This window comes from Hirundo rustica, chromosome 1 (genome assembly GCF_015227805.2).
Source record: "Hirundo rustica isolate bHirRus1 chromosome 1, bHirRus1.pri.v3, whole genome shotgun sequence".
In the NCBI taxonomy this organism is placed as follows: domain Eukaryota; kingdom Metazoa; phylum Chordata; class Aves; order Passeriformes; family Hirundinidae; genus Hirundo; species Hirundo rustica.
Window position 1 is genome coordinate 152,036,651 of NC_053450.1, and position 20,063 is coordinate 152,056,713.

Genomic DNA, 20,063 nt, shown 5'->3' on the forward strand with positions numbered 1-20,063 from the left:
GATGATCCTTCCACTTCACTGCCATGAGCAGAAGAGACCTGGTGGGGGGGAGAATCCCATGTTTATGGACTGTCTAAATATGAGATGCACAGCATGCACTTCCTTTCTGGTCAAGGGTCCAGTGTAGCCATGGATTAAGGGTATAGCTTATCTTACCCTGAAGATTTTGTTTGAATAGGACAGAGCAGCTGTGTTCCAAAAGCTGCTTTATTTCCCACTGGCTATAAAAGAAGCCTGAATAAACTTCAGACTTTTTGATTGAACTGAATCTGGCTTTACGTTAAAGGTGAAGTTCCACCTTAGGCACAACTATAATTTGATTAATGCCCTGGTTAAAGGGCAAGATCACCAGGGATGCCCAGCTGTGGGGGGATTTCAGCCTTTTTTCTTTTTTAATCTGGTTTTAGTACTCAAACCCATAAACTTTCACTCAAAGGTAAATTGGCCAGCAAACATGATTCCACAGCAGCCCATCCCAACCCAGCCTTTTCTTCCCCTCCCCTCAGCTGATTAACTGTTGGCCTTTACGAAGTGGTAATCAAAGACCACACAAAGATAACGGCTCATAATTGTCAGAGAAGAGCTTTGCCAGCTCCAGGGAGTTCCTCATGGTGTGTTCTTGTATAGGAACCAAACCAGCAAAGTGCTGCAGGAGGTGTTTGACCACCCCAGCATTTGGTGAGAACTTGAAGCAAATGTTAAGTGTTGCTTTTGGAAAGTCCCTGATTTTTGAAGACTCAAATTTTGGATTTTTTTTTTTTTTTTTTCCTTTTTTTCCCAGCAGCTGAACATTATCATGACTGCTCTGGGAAAAAAACAGGAAAGTTTTCAAACCTCTGATGAGCATCTGATGAATCCCAGTATATGAATGGATAATCCCAAGGCAGCCTTACCAAAAATGTGCAGGTGGATACTGAGTTGGATTTTTCTACAATGTTAACTTTAAATGAACTGGGCATTTTACTGGTGAAATGGATGTTTAAAAGCAAGTTTCTCCTACTCTGCTAAACTCTGAGGACCTTTTATACTCACGCACTGCTTTTTTAACAAAGCTCCAGACCAGGTTGTTCCAAGCCATGTCCAACATGGCCTTGAACACTTCCAGGGATGGGGCATCCACCACTGCTTAGGGCAACCTGTGCCAGTGTTTTGTAGATGTGTGAAGTGACCCATGAAAGGCAAAAAGAGGCTGTGGGTGCTGCTGGAGCTCACCTGATTTCAGCCCAGTTTGAGGGCACCTATGGCTCTCGAGCATTTTAGGGTTGTCTCTGTTACTTATATTTGTTTATTAAAAGTCTCTTCATACATTGCTCCTTCTGGACTGCCTTGTGTGTGCATTTTGCAAACTTGGAGCAGCTTCAGGGTTCATTTCCACCAGCTGAAAAGCAGAGATGGAAGTGGGGAAGGATGGTCTTGAAAACTGTGTTTTGATTTCTTACAGCAAGGAGGATAAATTCTACCCTTGACAGGGGTTAGAATGGAGTATGGGTGACACCAGACTGCTCTGAAACTTTGATCTTTGCCTCCTTATTTGCACTACTGTGACTGAGAGTAACAGATGGGATCTTAAATTTTACCTTCTCACTATTTTTGCAACTTAAAGAAGGACAGTTTTGTCTCTTACCCTCCTCTAATTGAAGTCACCTCTTATTTTGCCCAGAGAGACTGTGCACTTCTTATCCCTGGAATTGTTCAAGGCCAGCTGGATGGGGCTTGGAGCAACCTGATCTAGTGGAAGGTGTCCCTGTCCATTTCAGTGTTTGGAACTAGATGATCTTTAAGGTCCCTTCCAACCCAAACCATTCTGTGGTTTTAGGATTTTCCTGTGGGGTGATGTTCACAGAGAGGCACAGCTCCACTCTCTGTCCCCATTCTCAGGGGGAATGAGTCAAGGGATGCTCAAGTCAGGGATGCTCCAAGGGCTCAGAACCAAACTCTTGGCTGTGATTTGTGTCTCATGAACAGGACATCAGAGTAAGGAACTTGCAGTGTATTCTGCTTCTTTATTAAATAAAGAACATGGAGAAAGAGGATTTCTTTTTAAATTTTCTTGTTCTTTCTGGTCCTTTTGTGTTGAGTTTTCTTTAGTACTAAAGCTTGGGGAAGGGGGGAAAGGGAGGGAACCCTCCAGAGGCTTCAGGAAAAGAAGAGTAATTTTTTAATATCCCTCACCAAGCAGAGATAAGGCTGACTGAACCCCTGCTGACAGCAGGCTCTGCTTTCTTTCCACAGTCTCCATTGAAGATATCCGGGATGTGAGGTCAGGCCATAAAACAGAAGGCATGGAAAAATACGCCAAGGATGTCCCAGAGTATCGCTGCTTTTCCATCATCTTCAAAGACCAGCGGAAAAACCTGGACCTCATTGCGAGTTCAGAGGATGATGCCAACCACTGGATCGCCGGCCTTGGGAAAATCATAGCCCACAGCAACTCCATGAACCAGAAAGAGAAACTCCAACAGTATCCTTTGCCTTATAAAGTGATTAATCACGGACAAAGATGCACTTGTCTTTCCGTGTGGGTGGGGACAGCAGACTAACCTCCTTTTTTTCCCTATTGGCCCTGGGCACTGGGTTTTCTCTTGCACTGATTTGCAAGCTCCCTGGTTTCCAGTGCTTTTCCCTCCTGTTTTACAATGATACCAGCAGGAGTGGAGTCAGGCTTAATGTAGCTCCTTAAGCAAAGAATTCCCTCTTTCATGGAGCTCCAGAGAAAACAATCATTATTTTTTTTTTTGTGTTCTTCAGGGGTCTGTTTCACTTGCATTGCAGTGAACTCCAGGACAGGCACTGCTTGGCAAGGCATGAAAAGCCCGCACTGTTTTACCGTGTTTCTCAGTAACACAAGGAGAGGGAACTGATTCTCCTCGTCTCACTGCCAAATTTACTCCAGGGTAGCTCCACTGACTTGAGTGAAATTACTCCTTACTAGCCTCAGCATGGGAGGAAGTTTTGCCCTGAAAAAAATCTGCAGCTGCTTTAGTGACAATGCAGAGATCAGAAAGGAGAAGGCACAGAGCAGGAAAGGAGAGTGAATTCATTATGAAATGGAGAGGGGTTGGTTATTGGGTGAAATCCTGGCTCTGCTGAGTTCACAGTGAATTTTTCCTGGGGCTGCATTTCACTCAATAAGTTGCTTTGCAAACAGAGGTCTCATGTATTAAAAAAAAGAGAATATCTGTGGGTGCATTTTTGAATGGATTTTCTTCACTCTGACCATGACATCTGAAGCTGTTTGCTGATTTCACCCTGATTGGACAGACCTGCAGCAGTCATAAAATATTAAGTTCCTTTAAGCTTCCCAGAGCTAAATATTCAGCTATCAGAGAGGAAAAGAAATACCACTCTTGGGGAGAGAAGGCTGGGTGGGCTTCATGACTTTTTTGACATCAAACATCAGAGAGGAGGGGAGACGCAAAATCCTCAGCTGGGAAAAATCACAAAGCTGGAGCTCAAGTCTGAGCAGGCACCAGGAGGTCTTGCCCTCAGTTAAGTCTTCATTCCATGTGGGTTCTCTGCTGGGTAATAATATACTGATGGAGAAGGAGATGGTGCATAAATGCTGAGCTTTCATCAGGCTTTACTCTTCTGTGGGTTCTCTGAAGTCTGAGAAGCATTTTCACAGCCACAGTGCTGTTCACTTAAAGGAATCAGACTCCATTATTTCTGATGTGCCTGGGATGTCCTGTTTATCTCCTGCATTATGAGTGTCTTTTTTGGATGGTTTTTCAAGCTCTGGGCTGTAAGGTCACTCCTCAGCCACCCCACAGAGAGTAGGGGAAAATCTGGGCTACAGAAAGTTGTCCCTGGAGCATATCAAGTTAAATATATTGCTGAAAAACTCGCCCGTAAGAAGAGACAAGATTGTTAAGGGGAGGAAAAATAACAATGACATTTGCAAAGGAAGAAGGCTGTAAATTTCCAGCATGGAAAAGTGCCTTTCTGTCTTTGGAAAGCAGAATCGAAGCTAAATAGGGTGGGTAGGCAAACCATATTTCTGGAAGAGTAATTACTGTGCAGTGCTGGTTTCCAATCTGGGCTTGTCTCAGGCCATTTAACGTAACCTGGAATTACAGAACAGCATGATTTCTCATTTGAAATTTGATGATGTTTAATTAAAGCCTGGGATTTTAAATTTAGTCTGCCTTCACTGGGTTTGCTTGGCGGCGTGGGCTTGCTCAGATCTTCCTTAAACCTCAGGAGTGTTCTCTGCATCTGCGAGCGCAGAAGGGGCAGAGTCAGGAGATGAGAAGTGTTGTGTCCCCTGCCTGTCCCCCGTGACTGGAGAATTGCCTTGCAGGGTATCTTTTTCAGCCTCCCAAAACCTTGCAAAACAAGTGAGGAATGTGCAAGTTTTTGAAAACAGGGATTGAAAGCAAAAACTCCGCTAGTTTCAGATGGGGCTCGTTCAGTTTGGAATTCAGTGGGGTTGCCTGTGGTGGAAAGGGGCTGGATTCAGTGTCTTATGTATTTTTTCCAGTCCTATATTCCTACACAGATAAAACTCCCACGTGCTTGATGAACATTTCTGACGTTCTTATACACAGAGTTCTGTTTCAATATGCCTCAGGTTCAACCTTGCAGCAGGTTGGCACAGGTTGTTTAGCAAATACTGCAGGTATGTGTGCAGGGAAGACTTCAGACCAGAAAATACAGAGGACTTTTCATTTGAGCGGGGTGGCACCGCCTGCTTCGCTTCTGGGGTTTATGTGTGAGCTTTTCTTCTGGTTTGAAAGCACTTACCAGAAGTTCTGCAGCATTTCTGTTCTGAGCACATTCGTGGGATGTCTGCCAGATAGAAACCAAAGAGGGGTGCCTGAAACGAAGAGAAAACTGGTAGCCCTGGAGCTGGCACATCCTTTAAAAACAAGAGGCAGGCTCTCTCTGGATGTATATAGAAATGGAAGCAGCTTCTTCGTAGTCCACTCGGGCCCACAGAGGGGCAGAAGGTGAATGGTGAAAAATGGTGTTTGTATCACATGAGAGGACTTGCAGTTGTAGTGCTTTGTTCATCCAGCTCCTCTAAGCTCTCCCAAAGCTGAGGGGATCCAGATGGATGGGGAGTTTGGGTATTTTGGGGCCAGAATGCTCCTATTTACTGAGACCTCAGTTGTCTGTACTCTCCTTTTTCTCTCTTTACTGCTTGCCCTTGCAGCAAGAGGACCCATAGCGTGTGCCTGGGCTCTTCCCGTGCTCTCTGATTTCCCTCCTGCATTTTTCAGCCTCCTGGGAAGGGATCTAAGAGAAAAGCTTTCTCCATTTACAGGTAGGACCTGGGCATGCCCTTTTGCAGATGTATTTACTGCCCACATTTTGCCTTGCAGAGAGGACTTTGGGTACGTGCATGACCTCTGGGTGCTCATTATCAGAGGAAATTACGCAGACTCTTAAAAAAATGTGGGTTTTTTGCGGTGGTTAGCACAAACCCAGTAGTTTCTATGCACAAAAGAATAGTTTCTATCCACCCCTACTGCTCACCTCTGGCTGTGGCAGACTGGATTTCCTCTTGGCTGGAAAGTTGGGCGTTCCTCCTGCCTGTTGTTTTTAGGGAGGGCTGGGAAGGGGACCCGAGGTGCAGGGTCAGGTGTGAGTGGGTGGCACCAGGGTGACAATCTGAGCAGACCCTCTCTGGAGCAGAGCTGGTGGAGGGGGTGCTCTGCACCCCAGGGTGGCTGTGGTGTGTTCCCAGCACAACATCCTCTGCTCTTGGGAGCTTCATGACTCAAACTGGATTTTCTGGGAAGAATCAGTCCAAGCCAGACCCTGGTTCAGGGCTCTGGAGTATCCTTGGGAAATGCAGCCTCTCTTTTTTTTGGTTTCCATGTCTAAAGAAAGGGAATATTAATATTACCAGGCTAAGACGGATGTGGGGTGAGGTCACTGCTTAGCACCTGCCAAGATTTTTAAAGTCAGAAAGTTCAGCTTTCCATGAGACAAACAATACTCACTAGCAGTTTACACATATCTCCATCACTAGGAAATACTTCAGTGCAGGGGTAGCTCTGGAAAACTCTGTCTCAGGGTTATGTTTACAGCCCCTAAGGCTGTTAATGCCCTTTTTTGGGGTCATTTTGAAAGGCTCATTTTAAAAGTTACAGCACTATATGCCTCAGCTGGTATTTGCTGATCCTGAGCTTAATTCTGATTAACATTCAGATTGGGCTCTTTTTTTTTTTTTTTTTTTTTTTTTCTCCAAGTTTTTCTGGATTGAGTTTGAAGCATTGTTTCCTATGTGAGACATGGAAGGTTATTCTTGGAGATCAAATTCTTACTTTGATTTTTTTTTTCCCTGTTGAAAAGTAGATATTTTTCTGGATGACCTTTCTTATTTGACAGTAAAGCAAATTAGACAGTCAGTTCCATGATGCTAACAGCATGGGATATTTTTGGTATTTAAAACTGCAGTATGTCTCAACTGTCTAAGATTATTTTAGAGACTTTAGAAAGAAAATGGGAGATCCAGTTCAAATTATCTTACATCACATTAAGATCATTCTTATAGCAGTTACTCCAGATCCATAGAAATACTAAAGTGATTAAACCCAAACTCTTATGAAATACTATCACAGTGCAGCTCAGTAACAGACCCTGTGCATTTCCTCAGGGGAAGAAGCCAACACCCACAAAGTTTGGTTTGATTCCACTCACAACAAAGATCTCAGGAAATATAGGTAGAAATCCCTAAAAATAATGCTGAAGGTGAGCTCAAAAATTATTGTTGATGCTTTCTCTGGAGTTCAGTGTCCACCGTGGCGCACTGAATATTGACCAAATCCACGACAATGAGTTTACCAAGCTTCTCTTGGGAGCTCTTCTCATTCTTTCCTTTATCCCCTTTTAACCGTCTGGAGCAGAATGTACTTTCTGTCATAAAAGAGAAATCAAACTGTTTCTGGCTGTGGCCAGAAACTCCTACGGGGTAAAGAGAGCTGATCCAGCCTTGGCCAGATGGTGAAAAGCTTCTCCCGGGTCACCATCGCTTGTGTCACGGCGCACTTTCCTTCTGCCGTGGCACCATTGCGCCCTGCGGGAGCAGAAGGGGGGGTGGTGTCAGCTGCTCAGGGGGCCCACGCTGATTTACAGCAGCTGGAGAGGTGGCTCAGAGCCTTCAGAGGAGGATTTCCCCCCTGCCATGTGCAGCAGAAGGGATTTAGGTGTTCAGGCTAGGCGCTGACCCGGAAAGATTTCCTTACATCCTCCTGCAGCTGGATTCACACCTGCCTGCGGAAAGCTGACAAAAACAAAGACAACAAGATGAGCCTGAAAGAGCTCAAAGACTTCCTGAAAGAAGTGAACATTGAAGTCGATGATTACCATGCCAAGAAGATTTTCCAGGTAACGGGAGCAAGCAGAAAAAGGTTTTGCTGTTGGCTGAGGTCAAGGTGTCCCACAGATTTCAGCTTGGGTTGGAGAACTCACCTAAGTGAGCCCGACTTCTTTTCTTGTACCAAGGAAGGACTCTCAGGTTTTAGTGCTGTGTAATTTATTGCTCAGAATAATTGTTTCCCACTAAATTAGGCCAGCAAAATGCTTTTGATGAGGGTGGCTTAAGATGTCTCTTCATAATTTTGCCAAGAAGTGGAAAATGAGGTGCAAACATGGATAATGCAAGAAAAAGGGAAACAAAGTTGAAGTCCCAGGGGTTTCAGGTGTGCCACAGCCGCATGTCAATGCCTAAGTCTGGCTGAATTTTGGTTGGTTACAATTGTGAACCCAGATCCTCACCTTCTCAGAGGAGGAGGGTGCAAAGTGACAGGTATGAACAAAAAAAAAAAAAAAAACAGTGCAAATTAAGAAAAAACCCTTTCCAGATTCATGATAGATACACAACACTGCACCCAAGCCTGGACTAGCCTGACTGATCTAATACTCCCAAGGCGTATTTAATCTGGCCAGGGATGTACACTTCTCAGTTCTCAAGATTCAGCTTGCTGGCTGAGCCTATCAGAAGATAAGAAGGGGATGAAAATTTCTCAGTTGCTAAGCTTTTGGTTTGTCTCTAGAGAATCCATCCTGCCGAGGTGAGATAAACCATCTGGATAATTTCCAAACTTCCATCCTGTCTGAAGCAGGATTTGAATTAATGGGTGTGCAGTTTGAGAAATGTTTTTTCTGATCGGTGGTAAACACATGGGTGGTTTTGAGCACCGGGCAGCAGTTCTCCTGCTCCTCCATGTGAGCAGGCAGCCTTCTCCCAAAGGAGGTCCAAGTTTCCTTATCTTTGCTTTATAGGCATCTCTCTGGTAGCTCCTCAGGAATTAGGGGGAAGGTCATCAGCAGATCTTAAAGAATTTCAGCTCACAAAATATTCCAGCTGTACCACCCACTCTGGCTGGTGTATCCCATCCTTTATTCCCTGCCCAGGAAGGTCCTGGAAGAGTGGAAATTAGGCTGGGAATCCACTGATTGATTTGCAGGTCTCCACAGGAAGTAGTTGTCAACATTTTATTTGCAATCTGTGCAGGTGAAGCCAGTAGGGACCAGGGTGTGAATCTCCTTAATCCTAAAGGATCCATCTCACATACAGGAGATGAGTCACTCCCACCTCTTCACACATCAACAACCTGAAAAAAAATCACCCTTTTTTTTAATTTTTTTTTTTTTTTTTAATTTTACTCTTTTTAAATTTTATTTTAGAGGCACAGTATCCTCTTACTTAATGGACCTCTTCTGCTGTCACAATTACAAGGGAGCTCTAGGAGAGGAAACTTGATGGAATTAATCCTTTTTGCTGAAAGACTCCAAGTAATTGCTAAACCTTGATTCAACCCCTCCAAATGCAGGGAGTTAGTTGAAGTGCCATCATTAGGCAAGTAATTGTTAAGTTTCCTGTATAGCCACTGGAAAGAGAGGCTCTTTGGAGGTTAATTCAGCTCTCCAGAGGCCTGATTTGCCTCCAGGAAGGGTCTGTCTTGCTCCTAGAGCAATTACATTTTTAGTTTGCATCCTGCTTAGATGGACTAGGGCATTACAGCCTATTAAAGGGTGATCTTTTCTGTCTCAGAGAGTTTTTCTTCATTTAGTCACAGGAAGGAAAGGTGATCAGGGGCTCAAGTAGGGGCTGCAAGGAATGTTTTCACATTGTTATTCCTTCCATCACATGACTCTGTGTCCACATCTGAGTTTGAGACACCTGAGTAAAATGTATTGCAATGCAACCAGAAATTGTGCAAAGCTCCTCTCATTGCTCACTTAATTTCAACTTGAATATTCATTCTGATGCATCAGAAAGGTGTTTCTGCTGGCAGGCCAAGGGTCATTCAGGGCTCATGGCTCGTGATGCATACATGGGAGGTAAAACATGGTATTTTGGGTTGAGATTCTCTTTCTAATTTGGACCTCTTGTAGCCAAAACAGAAGGAACGCACTTTTGTACCGTGTATCTTATCTGTCCTGGAGTTTCACTCTGGTGCCAGTGCTATTGTCCTGTTTTCATCACAGCCTTTATTGACAACTAATGAATAAACTTCTCCAGGCACACCACTTAAAATGCCAGCTTTCTTGAAGAAATATCATTTTCCCTGTCATGTCTTAAAGCAAAGAACATTTGTAATTCATGACTTCCCTGCCATCTCCACCAGCTGCTTTCCCTCTTTATATTCCTTCTGCAGTTACTAAGCATCATGCTCAGCTTAGCTTGAGGGATCTGCCAGAGCCACAGCACGGGATCATAGACATGGAAGGCAGCGAGGAAAAGGCAGTTCTTGAACTCTCAAACCTATTTTGGAGGTGTTTGTAGTACTGAGCATGTCGCAGGTTGTCCCATCTCTGAGAGGAGCCCATAGCTTCTACCCAGCAGGTTCTGAAGTCAGGAGAAGTTGAACATTGGGGGTTTTTTTATGTCACTTCAGTTCATGAAGTGCTAGGCATCATGATAATGTTCTTTGGTTTTATATGTGCTCCGTAAACAGATAGTGAAGGATTTGCAGGGGATGAAAGTTCCTCCTTATCATCCTGGGACATTGCCAAAGCCAACGTGGCCATCGCTGAGATCACTGGCAGAGCTAGGCTGAGATTAGTGTGATGACTGGTTAAACTAAGACAGGCATTTCCATCATAAAAGCCAGAAAAATAGCTTTGTCACAGGGGATCAAAGATGGAAAGCAATTTAATTCCTCTGGTTTGACAAGTTGAAGAATTCTGCTAGGAACAAACAACAAAATTAATATCAAGATTTACCACAGGAAAAAAAAAAAAAAAAAAAAAAAAGGTTGTTTCTGATGAAAAATTGAACCTGGGAGTATTTTAAATAAACTTGTTATTGGAAAAACTTGTTGTTGGAAAAGCTGTGTCCTTCATGGAGACATTAACATGTATATCTCAAGCTCCCCATCTTTCATGGTCAATCAAGTCCTTGGCTGTGGTGCTCTGTCAGAAATGGTATCTACTGGAAAAGTTCAAACCCCAGAGGAAGATGGAGAACCTGAATTACAGTTCCTTGTGAGAAGATTATATCTGATTTGAAATCTGTGGGAATTTTGTTACATGGCAGGTTTTGGATGAGAATGGAAAATTTCCATGGAAAGGTGGATTTTTTTAATACCTAAACATGCAAATGTTCAGCAGTGATGGGGTTTTTTAAGTTGTTTTTGATGCCATCTTTGCAAACAGCCCTACTGTGAGTCTTGACAGCCTCTTGAGGTCTGAGCCACTTAAGTCAAAGGCAGGGTTATTTTCACTTAACTCACTGGAGTTTTGGCTATACTCTCTATCATTAGTTAAGAGTTAAATATTTCCCTTTATTCCCCCTGAGATTAAGAACCACTTTTCTTTTGACCCTTGATTTGTGCTTGGATTACTTTGAGCTGTCTTGACTGAAGCACACCAAGTGATGGAGCTCAAGGCTGGTGCTTTTGAGCACAGTGATAATGTATAAATACTAATCACAGTAACTGTTTTATGACTGTTGGCCTTGTCAATGGGAACCATTGTCATTGACCACGTGCTCCCCACTCACTGGCCAGTAACTCTTTGCAATTATTTTGTGTTCTGCGTTGTGTAGCCCTGGTGCAGATTACGGCTGGCCTATGCCAGAAGGAAAGAAGGTTTTCACTCCTTCTCCCCTCTACGTTTACAGCACTGTGACAAGTCCAAAACAGAGGCTCTGGAGGATGATGAGATAGAGGAGTTTTACAAGATACTGACAGAGAGGAAGGAAATAGACAGCATCTTCCAAATGTACTCGAACCCAGAAGGGTTCATGTCCTGCCAGAACCTGGTGAGGTTTCTCTATGAGGTGCAGCAGGAAGAAGATGCTGTTGTTGCTGCCCCTGCCTTAATTCAGAGATACGAGCCCAACGAAAGAGGTAGGTTGAAAACTCTGACTTCAAAATCTCGCTTTTTTGGTGAACTATGAATTGCATTGCTGCTGCTTTTTTTTTTTTTTTCTGCAGTCATGTGTATTTTTTTCTCCCCACAGCTGCTTCTGAAACACCACTCTCATAGGGGAGCATTAACAGCTCTAGGAGAGGAGGGCGGAGGAGAGGCTGGGAAATCTCCCTCTCCAATTTTTATTTTGGGGGCACTGAACAGCAGGAGAGGGATGGATACAGATTGGGCTAGAAGATGATGAAAATCCTGAGGGAAAGACTCAGATGGGTTATTCAGATGCCAAGACCTCACGTGGCTTTTCAAGGCTGAGAATGTATTCGAAAGCAACATTTGCATTCTCCAGAAGCTGGAGTGGAGGCAGATGTCCTTAATGGTGGGCACCTGTAAAGCCATCTGCAGATGAGATCTCTGAGGAGAGGCCGAGGAGGTGACAGCTGTTCAGGAGTTAGTCAGTGAACTGTCTGTCTGCTCAGATTGGGGGTGAATCATCCATCTGGAGCACCTTGCAGGATGCGTTCAAAGAGCCAGCTCCGAATCATGGGCTGGATTTCCACTATCCTGCTATTCCTTCAGGAGAGGGACAAGATTTGGCAACTGTCAGGCTTTAGGATTAGACCGAGATCTAGTTCAGTCCCTCAAAATGGGGAGTAATTTTGTATTTCCTCTGTGCAAATCATGTATTTTGTTGGATAATCTAGACAGGATTTATCTGGCTGTGTTTAGACATCTGACAGCTTCTCTGGGTTGGCGCAAAGAAACCTTGAAATGCTCAAATGGAGATTTTCATGCTGTAAATCTCTAGAGACAGATGAGGTAAGGTCTGACTTTGACACTTTTAAGATGTTAATCAAGGACAGTAAGTGTCATAAAAAGCTGTACTTGAGAAGGGGCTTTAAAAGCATTTTCAGGCAGCTGAAGGTGTCATCCTTGTCTGGAGAACATCAATGTCTTTGCTTTTAGTGAACATCTGGGGAAGGGAGCACATTTTACCTCTGGGATCTCCTGGAGAGCAGGGGCACCGTGGTGAAGGTGGTGGCACGGTCTGGTGGCGTCACATTTTCATTGTGGGGTTTTTTTTTCTGTCTGTTCACCTGGCAGCCAAGAGGGGCAACGCCATGACCAAGGACGGTTTCCTGATGTACCTGCTGTCAGATGAGGGGAACATATTCAACCCCTCCCACCGGAAAGTTTACCAGGACATGACCCAACCTCTCAGCCACTACTTGGTGTCATCCTCACACAACACCTATCTCATGGAAGACCAGATCACAGGGCCAAGCAGCACAGAGGCCTATATCAGGTAAAGAGTGCGTGATTGTGTTTGTGTTTCTGTTTCTGTTTGGGAGGCTAACCTCTTTATTTCAGAAAACATAAGTGTCTGTGCTGATGGGTGCAAGGAATCAAGAAGCAATCTCCCACCAGACCAGGTAATATGGGCTGGCCCACGTTTCCAGGGTGAGCTGTTCCCAAACCAGGTTGGCTGTGCCCTCCTTTTCACAGCTCCTTAACTTGGGTCTCATCTGGTGTCCACCTGAGTGTAGAATGTATAATTACTACATTTGGAAGCAGTATGAGATATCTGCAGTCACACAGAGGCTGGACTGCAGCACTCTGGCCTGGTGTTTTCAAAGCACGATACCAAGGGAGTGTTGCATTCCCCAAAATACAGCACAAGAGCACACTGCACAAGAGAGTGCAAGGAGCTTACAAGATGTAAAGGTTCCTGGGATAGAGCTGCAGGTCTGGAAGGAGCCAAAATGATGCATAGTGTCATGGTGTTTATGCTCTGTACTGCCTTTTGGGAGAGGCCCACAGCAAGGACTGTCCCCACGACCATGATGGGGTTTATTTTGGAGGGTCCTAGTTGGAGCAAGCAAAAAAAAAAAAAAAAAATAAGTGAGATGTGAGCTGGTGGAGCAGGGTGAATGATCAGGAGAACTTACACCTGGTCCCTTTTTAGCATCTCAGATATCCCCAGAGCACCCCTGCACAGAGCATTAGGTGTTGGCTGTGTCTGCCTTTAACAACAACTGATGTCTCATGGCCAGATGGGTGCAGTGACCTTCAGTAATTTGCACACCCACCTTTCATTACTCCTTGTTTCTATCAGGTGAGACAGTGTTTCCTTATGAGCCACTCAATGGCTGCAATTCTGCCTTTGTTTATGACTTAGCTCATTCTCAGGAGCGATGGCTGACTGGAGTCACAAGGTCAGAAGTGTCGAGAGTGAAATCTGGCACGAGTCACTTCTCAGTAGCTCTTTGAATTCAGCTTACAGAGTTTCAAAATTATAGATGTTAAGTTTTGGTTGTACAAAGAAAATAAATCCCCTTATTCTGGAACAGGTTTCCCAGAGATGCTGTGGATGTTCCATCCCTGGAGATGTTCAAGGCCAGGTTGGACAGGGCTCTGATCAGCCTTGTCTAGTGGAAGGTGTCCCTTGCCATGGCAGAGGGTTGGGATTGGATGGTCTCTAAAGTCCCTTCCAACCCAAACCATTCCATGATTCTGTGATTCTATTACGATGATTTAAAAGAGCTGTGTAATCTGAAATGTTTAGGGAATTACTGTAAAAGAGATGAGATCACCTCCTAGATAGATAAGGGAGGGAGAATCTGCATTTCAAAATAAATTGATATGGATATGCAGAGGTAGGAATTTCGCACGGAAATTCAGTCTGCAGACTCTGTTTGGTCCTCAGCAGTCTCCTCAGCTGTGGTGGAGTTCTCACAGTTCCCTCCCTCCCAGCTCTGAGGATTCATCCTCCTATCATATCAGATCTAGATGAATAAATCACGTCATCTGAACTTTGAGACTTGGCTTCTAAGGCTGACTGTCCTTCTTCCACTGCAGCCACTCTTGATTTTCTCTTCTCTTCACCATCTTTGGGGAAAGACTTGGGGTGCAGTCATCAGTGTCCTTTCTTGTCTGGCACTCACTATATCTTACTCTTTGGATAATTCTACCTTGGACTTTCACTATCTTATTTCTCAAATCCTTTTGTGCTTCCCTTGCTCAACCCTGAGTTCTCTTTGCTGCCACTGATTTCACCTGATCCCATCCTTTATCTGCCTTCCTGTTTTCCCAAGCTCCTTTCATCTCCCTTGCTCTCTGAACTTCCTGCCAGTCTTCCCAGGCAGCGCCTGTGCCTGGTGTACCCTCACTTGGAGATGGAGCAGAAGGTGTGGAACCCAACCAGGTCCCTTCTTTGTTTCCAGAGCCCTCACCAAAGGCTGTCGCTGCGTGGAGCTGGATTGCTGGGATGGCCCCAACTCAGAGCCCGTCATTTATCACGGCTACACTCTCACCTCCAAGATCCTCTTCAGCGATGTCATTAAGGCCATCAAGAACTATGCATTCAAAGTAAGGACCAGGGACTTCTTCTCATGTTGCACAACCCAGAGCTGACAGTAGATCTCTTCCAGCAGAGAGAAGAAACAATGAAAGCTTCACCTTAGCATTTCTCATGGGGACAAGATGTGTCCTTCTGTCTGAGAATCCATGCTCTGCTTCCTGCAGAGATCCATTCCTAGGGGTTGCTGGGCAGGGAGAGCACCCTCTGAGGATGAGTTTGAACCTGTGCCAGCACAGCTGCATCCTGAACCTCACTGCAATGAAGATGATTCCCATAATCTTGAGCATACCTGGTGGGAAACTCCAGCAAGCCCATAAATTATGTGGCTTTGATGTCTTGGGGTCTGTTTCTTGTTTAGGGGAGCCCATGTGCATGTTTTGGATGTGCAGGACTGATTTTATTCTGCTTTAAAAGGGATGAGCAGGGCTGGAGTCTTGTATGGCAGCAGGCTTCAGAAAACCTTAGGTCTGTCCAAACTCACTGGACTCTGCTGTTTTTCTTCAGTGTACTTGGGAGCTGGTGTCATTTTGTTTGGGGCCATGAAGGAGTGACAGTGACAATAATGGCAATGCCTTCAGCACACAAAATGACCTGGGGGGCACAGGGAAGCGGATCAGGCCAGTGCAGAAATGGAGGAAGGATTGGTATCACTTCAGGATATGAGCAAACCCTGTGTTTTCAAAGCCCCTTTCCCAGTCCTTCCTCTGGAAGTGGGTAGGAAGGTGCTCTGACCCACAGTGCAAGTGGAGAATGCAGGCACAGGGATTGCCTTCTCCATTGGATCATCATCTCTGGAAGGCATCAGCACAGATTTAATTCAACTACTGCACAGTTAAATTTGTCCATTTTTAACAAATCCTTGCTTTAGGAGAATATCAGACCCTCCTGCTGACACACTCATTCCCAGAGGAAACAGCACAAACACCAATTGCTGCAGGCTGGTGAAACTGTAGAGCTCACTGATGGATGGTGTGTGTTGCTGTCTTGTTCCAGACCTCTCCATACCCCGTCATCATCTCCCTGGAGAACCACTGCAGCGTGGAACAGCAGAAGGTCATGGCCCAGCACATGACCACCATCCTGCAGGACATGCTCCTGGTTGCCCCAGTCGATGGAAACAAATCCCAGTTCCCCTCCCCAGAGGTAAGCAAGGCCACTCCAGCACTTTCTGCCTTCTGAGGGTTGGACAAGAGGGAGGTTTTTCTTCTTGCTGAGTGCAAAGCTCAAAACTCAGGAGAAAAACCACTGCAAGTAGTCTGAAGGTACCTTAAACACAAAGTGTCCTGCCATTGAGAGTGTCCTGGGGTAGCCACTGGGAATGGCCTGGGCTGGTGGGGATGGAGATGTCTGTGGAGGAAAAAGGGAAGCTGCAGGCTGCCTAGAGATGCCCTTTTTTACTCCCAGGAATCAGGGCAGCTGTCAGACTGGGAGCTGAGCCCTGGCCTTGCAAGAGGAAAGAGATACACAGCCCTCAGCAGTGGTCCACCACTATAAAATCATTAGCTGACAGACAAAACTGGAAATGGAATCTCCATACAAAAAATATGTCTCCAAAACAAGAGCCAAACGGAAACATTTATCTATTTCCACACATGTGGTTTGTGCTTTCTTTCTGTCTTTCTGTCTTTCTTTCTGTCTTTCTGTCTTTCTTTGCAGAAGGCACTTTGCAGAGATAGCCTCCTGTATGGTTAGCTGCAGTTCTCTTTAAATTGCATTTCTTTGCTCATTTGCCAAAAAATGGATGAACATGCCTGGTCAGAGCTGGAAGGAGTTTGTGGGTGAGATAAAGCTGGCAGTCAGCAGGGGAGAAAGGGGAGGAAAACAACCCACCCAGAATGTCTTCTGTATTTGTTCTTCCTCTTTATTTATCTCCTTTCCCTTTCTGACTTTCCCCTTTTGTTTGGGAGTGTCATGCCTCGTTTGATACAATGCCTGGCACAGAGGGGAGCTGCTCTGGGCTGGTCCCTAAGAACCAGGGCAATAAATTAGGATGAATTGTAATTTTTTACTGCTGCTGCTTCAGCAGGACCTTGGCTCTGGCACAGACAAGGTGCCTCCACTGGGAGAAGTGACTCTCCCAGGGTGAGGACACTCCCAGCACAGAGATCAGTCTTTGCAGGCTCTTACTGAGCTGGAAAAATATGTCTTCAGTGTCCCCTCCTGACTTGCTATTTATCCTGGTGCAGGATCAGGAAAACTGCTGATGGCTTTTGAGCTGATGGCAATGATATGATGAAAGAGAGGAGAAACACCAAGCAAAGCAATGTGTGATTTGTGAGTGTAAGGGGATGACCCCAACTTCCCAAAGATGTTTTTTTTTTCCGTGCCTGTGCTCATCTAACCTGATTTTGATTGCCCAAACAGACACACGGCCCCAGCTGAGCACAGTGCCCAGATCTACCCTAGGGAATGGATTTGGGCTGATCTGCTCCATTGCAGAGATCGATCCATTTAGTTTAAACAGAGAAAAGTTACCAGTGTTGCAACACCTATCCTTTTCCTTCTCATACTTTTCCTCTGCCTTCCTGCTGTGTGAAGTAGGAGAGTACAAAGGGCTGAAATGCTGATTTATTTTGGGCGTAAAATACACTGAAACTGAAACATGAGGGAAAAACAAACAAACAAGCCGTGAAACCTCTTGGGTTTTCCACTCCCTTGTGACGTTGACATGAGGAATCCCAGGACAACAAGATATTTTTTATATCAGGAAGAGGGTGGGATCTGCCACTGGGCAAAGGGCTGGAGGCTGTAAACACAGTCGAAGGATTGCTGCCGATTGTCAGTAATTAAAGGAAGATTGACACAGTGTGGATTTGTGCTAACGATTCATACCACAGCCCGGGGCAGGGATCTGATTTATTAGGCTCCATTCAGGAACAGTGTTGGGCTACACAGATTAACTAAATATCTCCCCCAAGCTGCTGTCTTTAGGTTCCAGTAGTGAATTAAAGGCTGTTTCATCTGATCCAGTCTGTGCTGCTGGTGGGTTGGTGTCCTTCTGTCCCATCCCTGATCTGTACAGGGGTCTGCCAGGGCCCCTTGCCCGTGTCCCTGCATCCCAGCAAGGAATGCTGCAAAGTCACAGCCCTAGAACGGGACTAAAACTGCTCCCAGTGTTGAAACTATTCAGTATATCAAGTGTGCCTGAAACCCCTACAGTTCTTTGTTCCTGGAATTCCTTGTTTGTGAGGACAGTGGCTTTGGGCATTACCCACACGTTTTGTGTCAATGTGGCTTCAGGTCCATCTGCACATCTCCGTTTCTCCAACCTTGGCCCAGCTTGTGTCAGTCCTGTCTGCAGTGCATCTCCTTGCCTGAAGTCCTTGAGCTGAGTTTCCTTCAATCCTCCAAAACCTCCTTCAGTAACATGTTTCTTCCCCTTTCCTGGAGACTCTCTTCATCCTGCAGTGCTGCTCATTGCTGGTGCAACACTTCAGCTCGCAGCTGGAGGACATGCACTGTCACCGAGACACACAAAGCAGCCACACGCAGACAAGAGGTTTTGCAGAGCAGAGGTTTCTCCGTCCACCTCAAAGCTGAGACAGGGCGGAGAGAGAGCCTCTTTGTTTTATTTCTTACTTTTTATACATTTACGGGTCTAGCAGAAGATTGGCTTCTGGGGTTTTTCACCCCTCAGCCAAGTGGCTAAACCAACTGTCAGTTACAATTGTTTTCAGGTTAGAAATATGCAAACAAAGGACAGAGAATGAAAAACAAAGGATTTGTTTATGTTACATCTGTGGGAAAAGGTAGAAAACTGCTCTTAATATTGTGCAGTAACTAAAAGGATCTGACTCTATTTAAGAAAATCGAAACGCTCAGAAAAGCCAGGGTAACAATGCACAGATGGAGATGTGATATCAGTTTGTGCATCTGATCTGCACATCTCCTCCTGAATGTGAACATGTTATTCCTCACAGCTTCTCAGAAGCCTGGAGAGGTGGGACCCTCATCCTGAGAGTGGGCTGTCAGGTGGCAGTGCTCAAACCCTGTGTATCTGTCTACCTGGGAACTTCACTTAGGGCTCCTTTGGAGAAACAGTCAGAGGAGTTGGAGGTGTGGTCCACCTTCTCCTCAGTGTTTATCCAGAGGAGGAATCACACCCTGGGAGTGTTTGGTTTTCTCTGTTGACTCTAAAGGAGGTGTTGAAGGCACAGAAAGTTTGTTGAGGTGGATTGCTTTACAAATCTTCCATTCCCACTGAGATGAAAACTGGAATTCAGACCTTGCCGTGGTTCTCAGGTTGCTCTTAGGAAGCTTTCAGGTAGGATAAACCTGTGTATGCAGATCTTTTAAAATCCTCTGCTCATTACAGCTCTGCTGCTTCTGATAAAATCAGTGCTTTCCTCTAAGCTGGTTTTCAAATCCCAGGGTTGTCAGAACCATTTCACCTGCAGAGCTGAGCTTGTTCAGGGTGCAGTGGAAAAGGTGGGAGAGCAGATGAGCTCCACTTCAGGGGGACTGAGGAATGCCATTTACAGGGCACGTGAAGAAGGACAAGATTTGCATCTGCTCCAGCAGCGACTCCACTGTGTGTTCTCAGCGGAGTCCAATGTCCTTGTAGCCTTTCCTGAGGTTGTTCTTCACCTTGAGCTTCCCACAGACAGCTGGAATGGCTTTATGGTCCGCTTGGAGAACATTTATTGAGTGTTTTAGCCATTGCTTCCTCCTAAGACAAGGGATCTTGCTCAACAGAGCTGAACTGATGAGCTGAATGTCTTTTGCCTCAGGCTAGAAATACTTAATATCACATGGAGGGGAATCAAGAGAGATGGAGCAAGGGCACATGTGTGTTTGTGACTGTCTGTATCAGCTTATTTAAAACCTCAATAAAGAAGATAAACTCTCAGATTTAGGACTTTGCTTCCTCTGCAGGGGGGATTCACTGCAGTGCTACTGCAGGATAGCACACTTTGCAGGGAATGGGGATGCAAATGCCTCTCTTTGGTCTGAGTCTCACCCCTTCTTGTGGACAAATAAGCAAATGGATCTCCTCTGAGTTAGGTGGCACATGGCCTGTTCTTCCTTGTAGGCATAGGAGCAGTGTTCTGTGCCCATGGGGAGCATCTGCACCATATCCAAGGTTTCCCAGAGGAACCACAGGTCAGACACGAAAACAGCAGCACTGAGCTCCTGCTGCTGGCAGCCCTGGAATGGGTTGTGGTGAGGAGACACAGCGGAGGCTGTGTTTCTGTGCCTTCTCTCGTGATGTTCTTCGGTCATGAAGGAATTGCACAGCCCACTTGCTGTGCAGGCTGAATGGGAGAAGCTTAAAAAAAGCTTAATTACCTGCTGGTAGTTAAGAATCAAGCAGGCTGCCCCAAATACCTTATCCTTAGTGCTCCACTGCTAAGCTGTGAGAGGAGGCAGTAACATT

General features: G+C 45.3%; 1 protein-coding gene across 2 annotated transcripts in view; it reads left to right on the forward strand.

The window, feature by feature from the left end:
• The window catches only part of PLCD1 (phospholipase C delta 1), a 50,822-nt gene that overhangs the window by 21,204 nt on the left and 9,555 nt on the right, over window positions 1-20,063 (forward strand). For both annotated transcript variants that reach the window (XM_040080608.2, XM_040080598.2), the window contains exons 3-8: window positions 2,233-2,461; window positions 7,206-7,335; window positions 11,078-11,306; window positions 12,430-12,631; window positions 14,550-14,694; window positions 15,680-15,829. In XM_040080608.2, coding sequence (XP_039936542.1) covers window positions 2,233-2,461; window positions 7,206-7,335; window positions 11,078-11,306; window positions 12,430-12,631; window positions 14,550-14,694; window positions 15,680-15,829 — 1,085 coding nt within the window. The remainder of the gene's footprint in view (window positions 1-2,232; window positions 2,462-7,205; window positions 7,336-11,077; window positions 11,307-12,429; window positions 12,632-14,549; window positions 14,695-15,679; window positions 15,830-20,063) is intronic.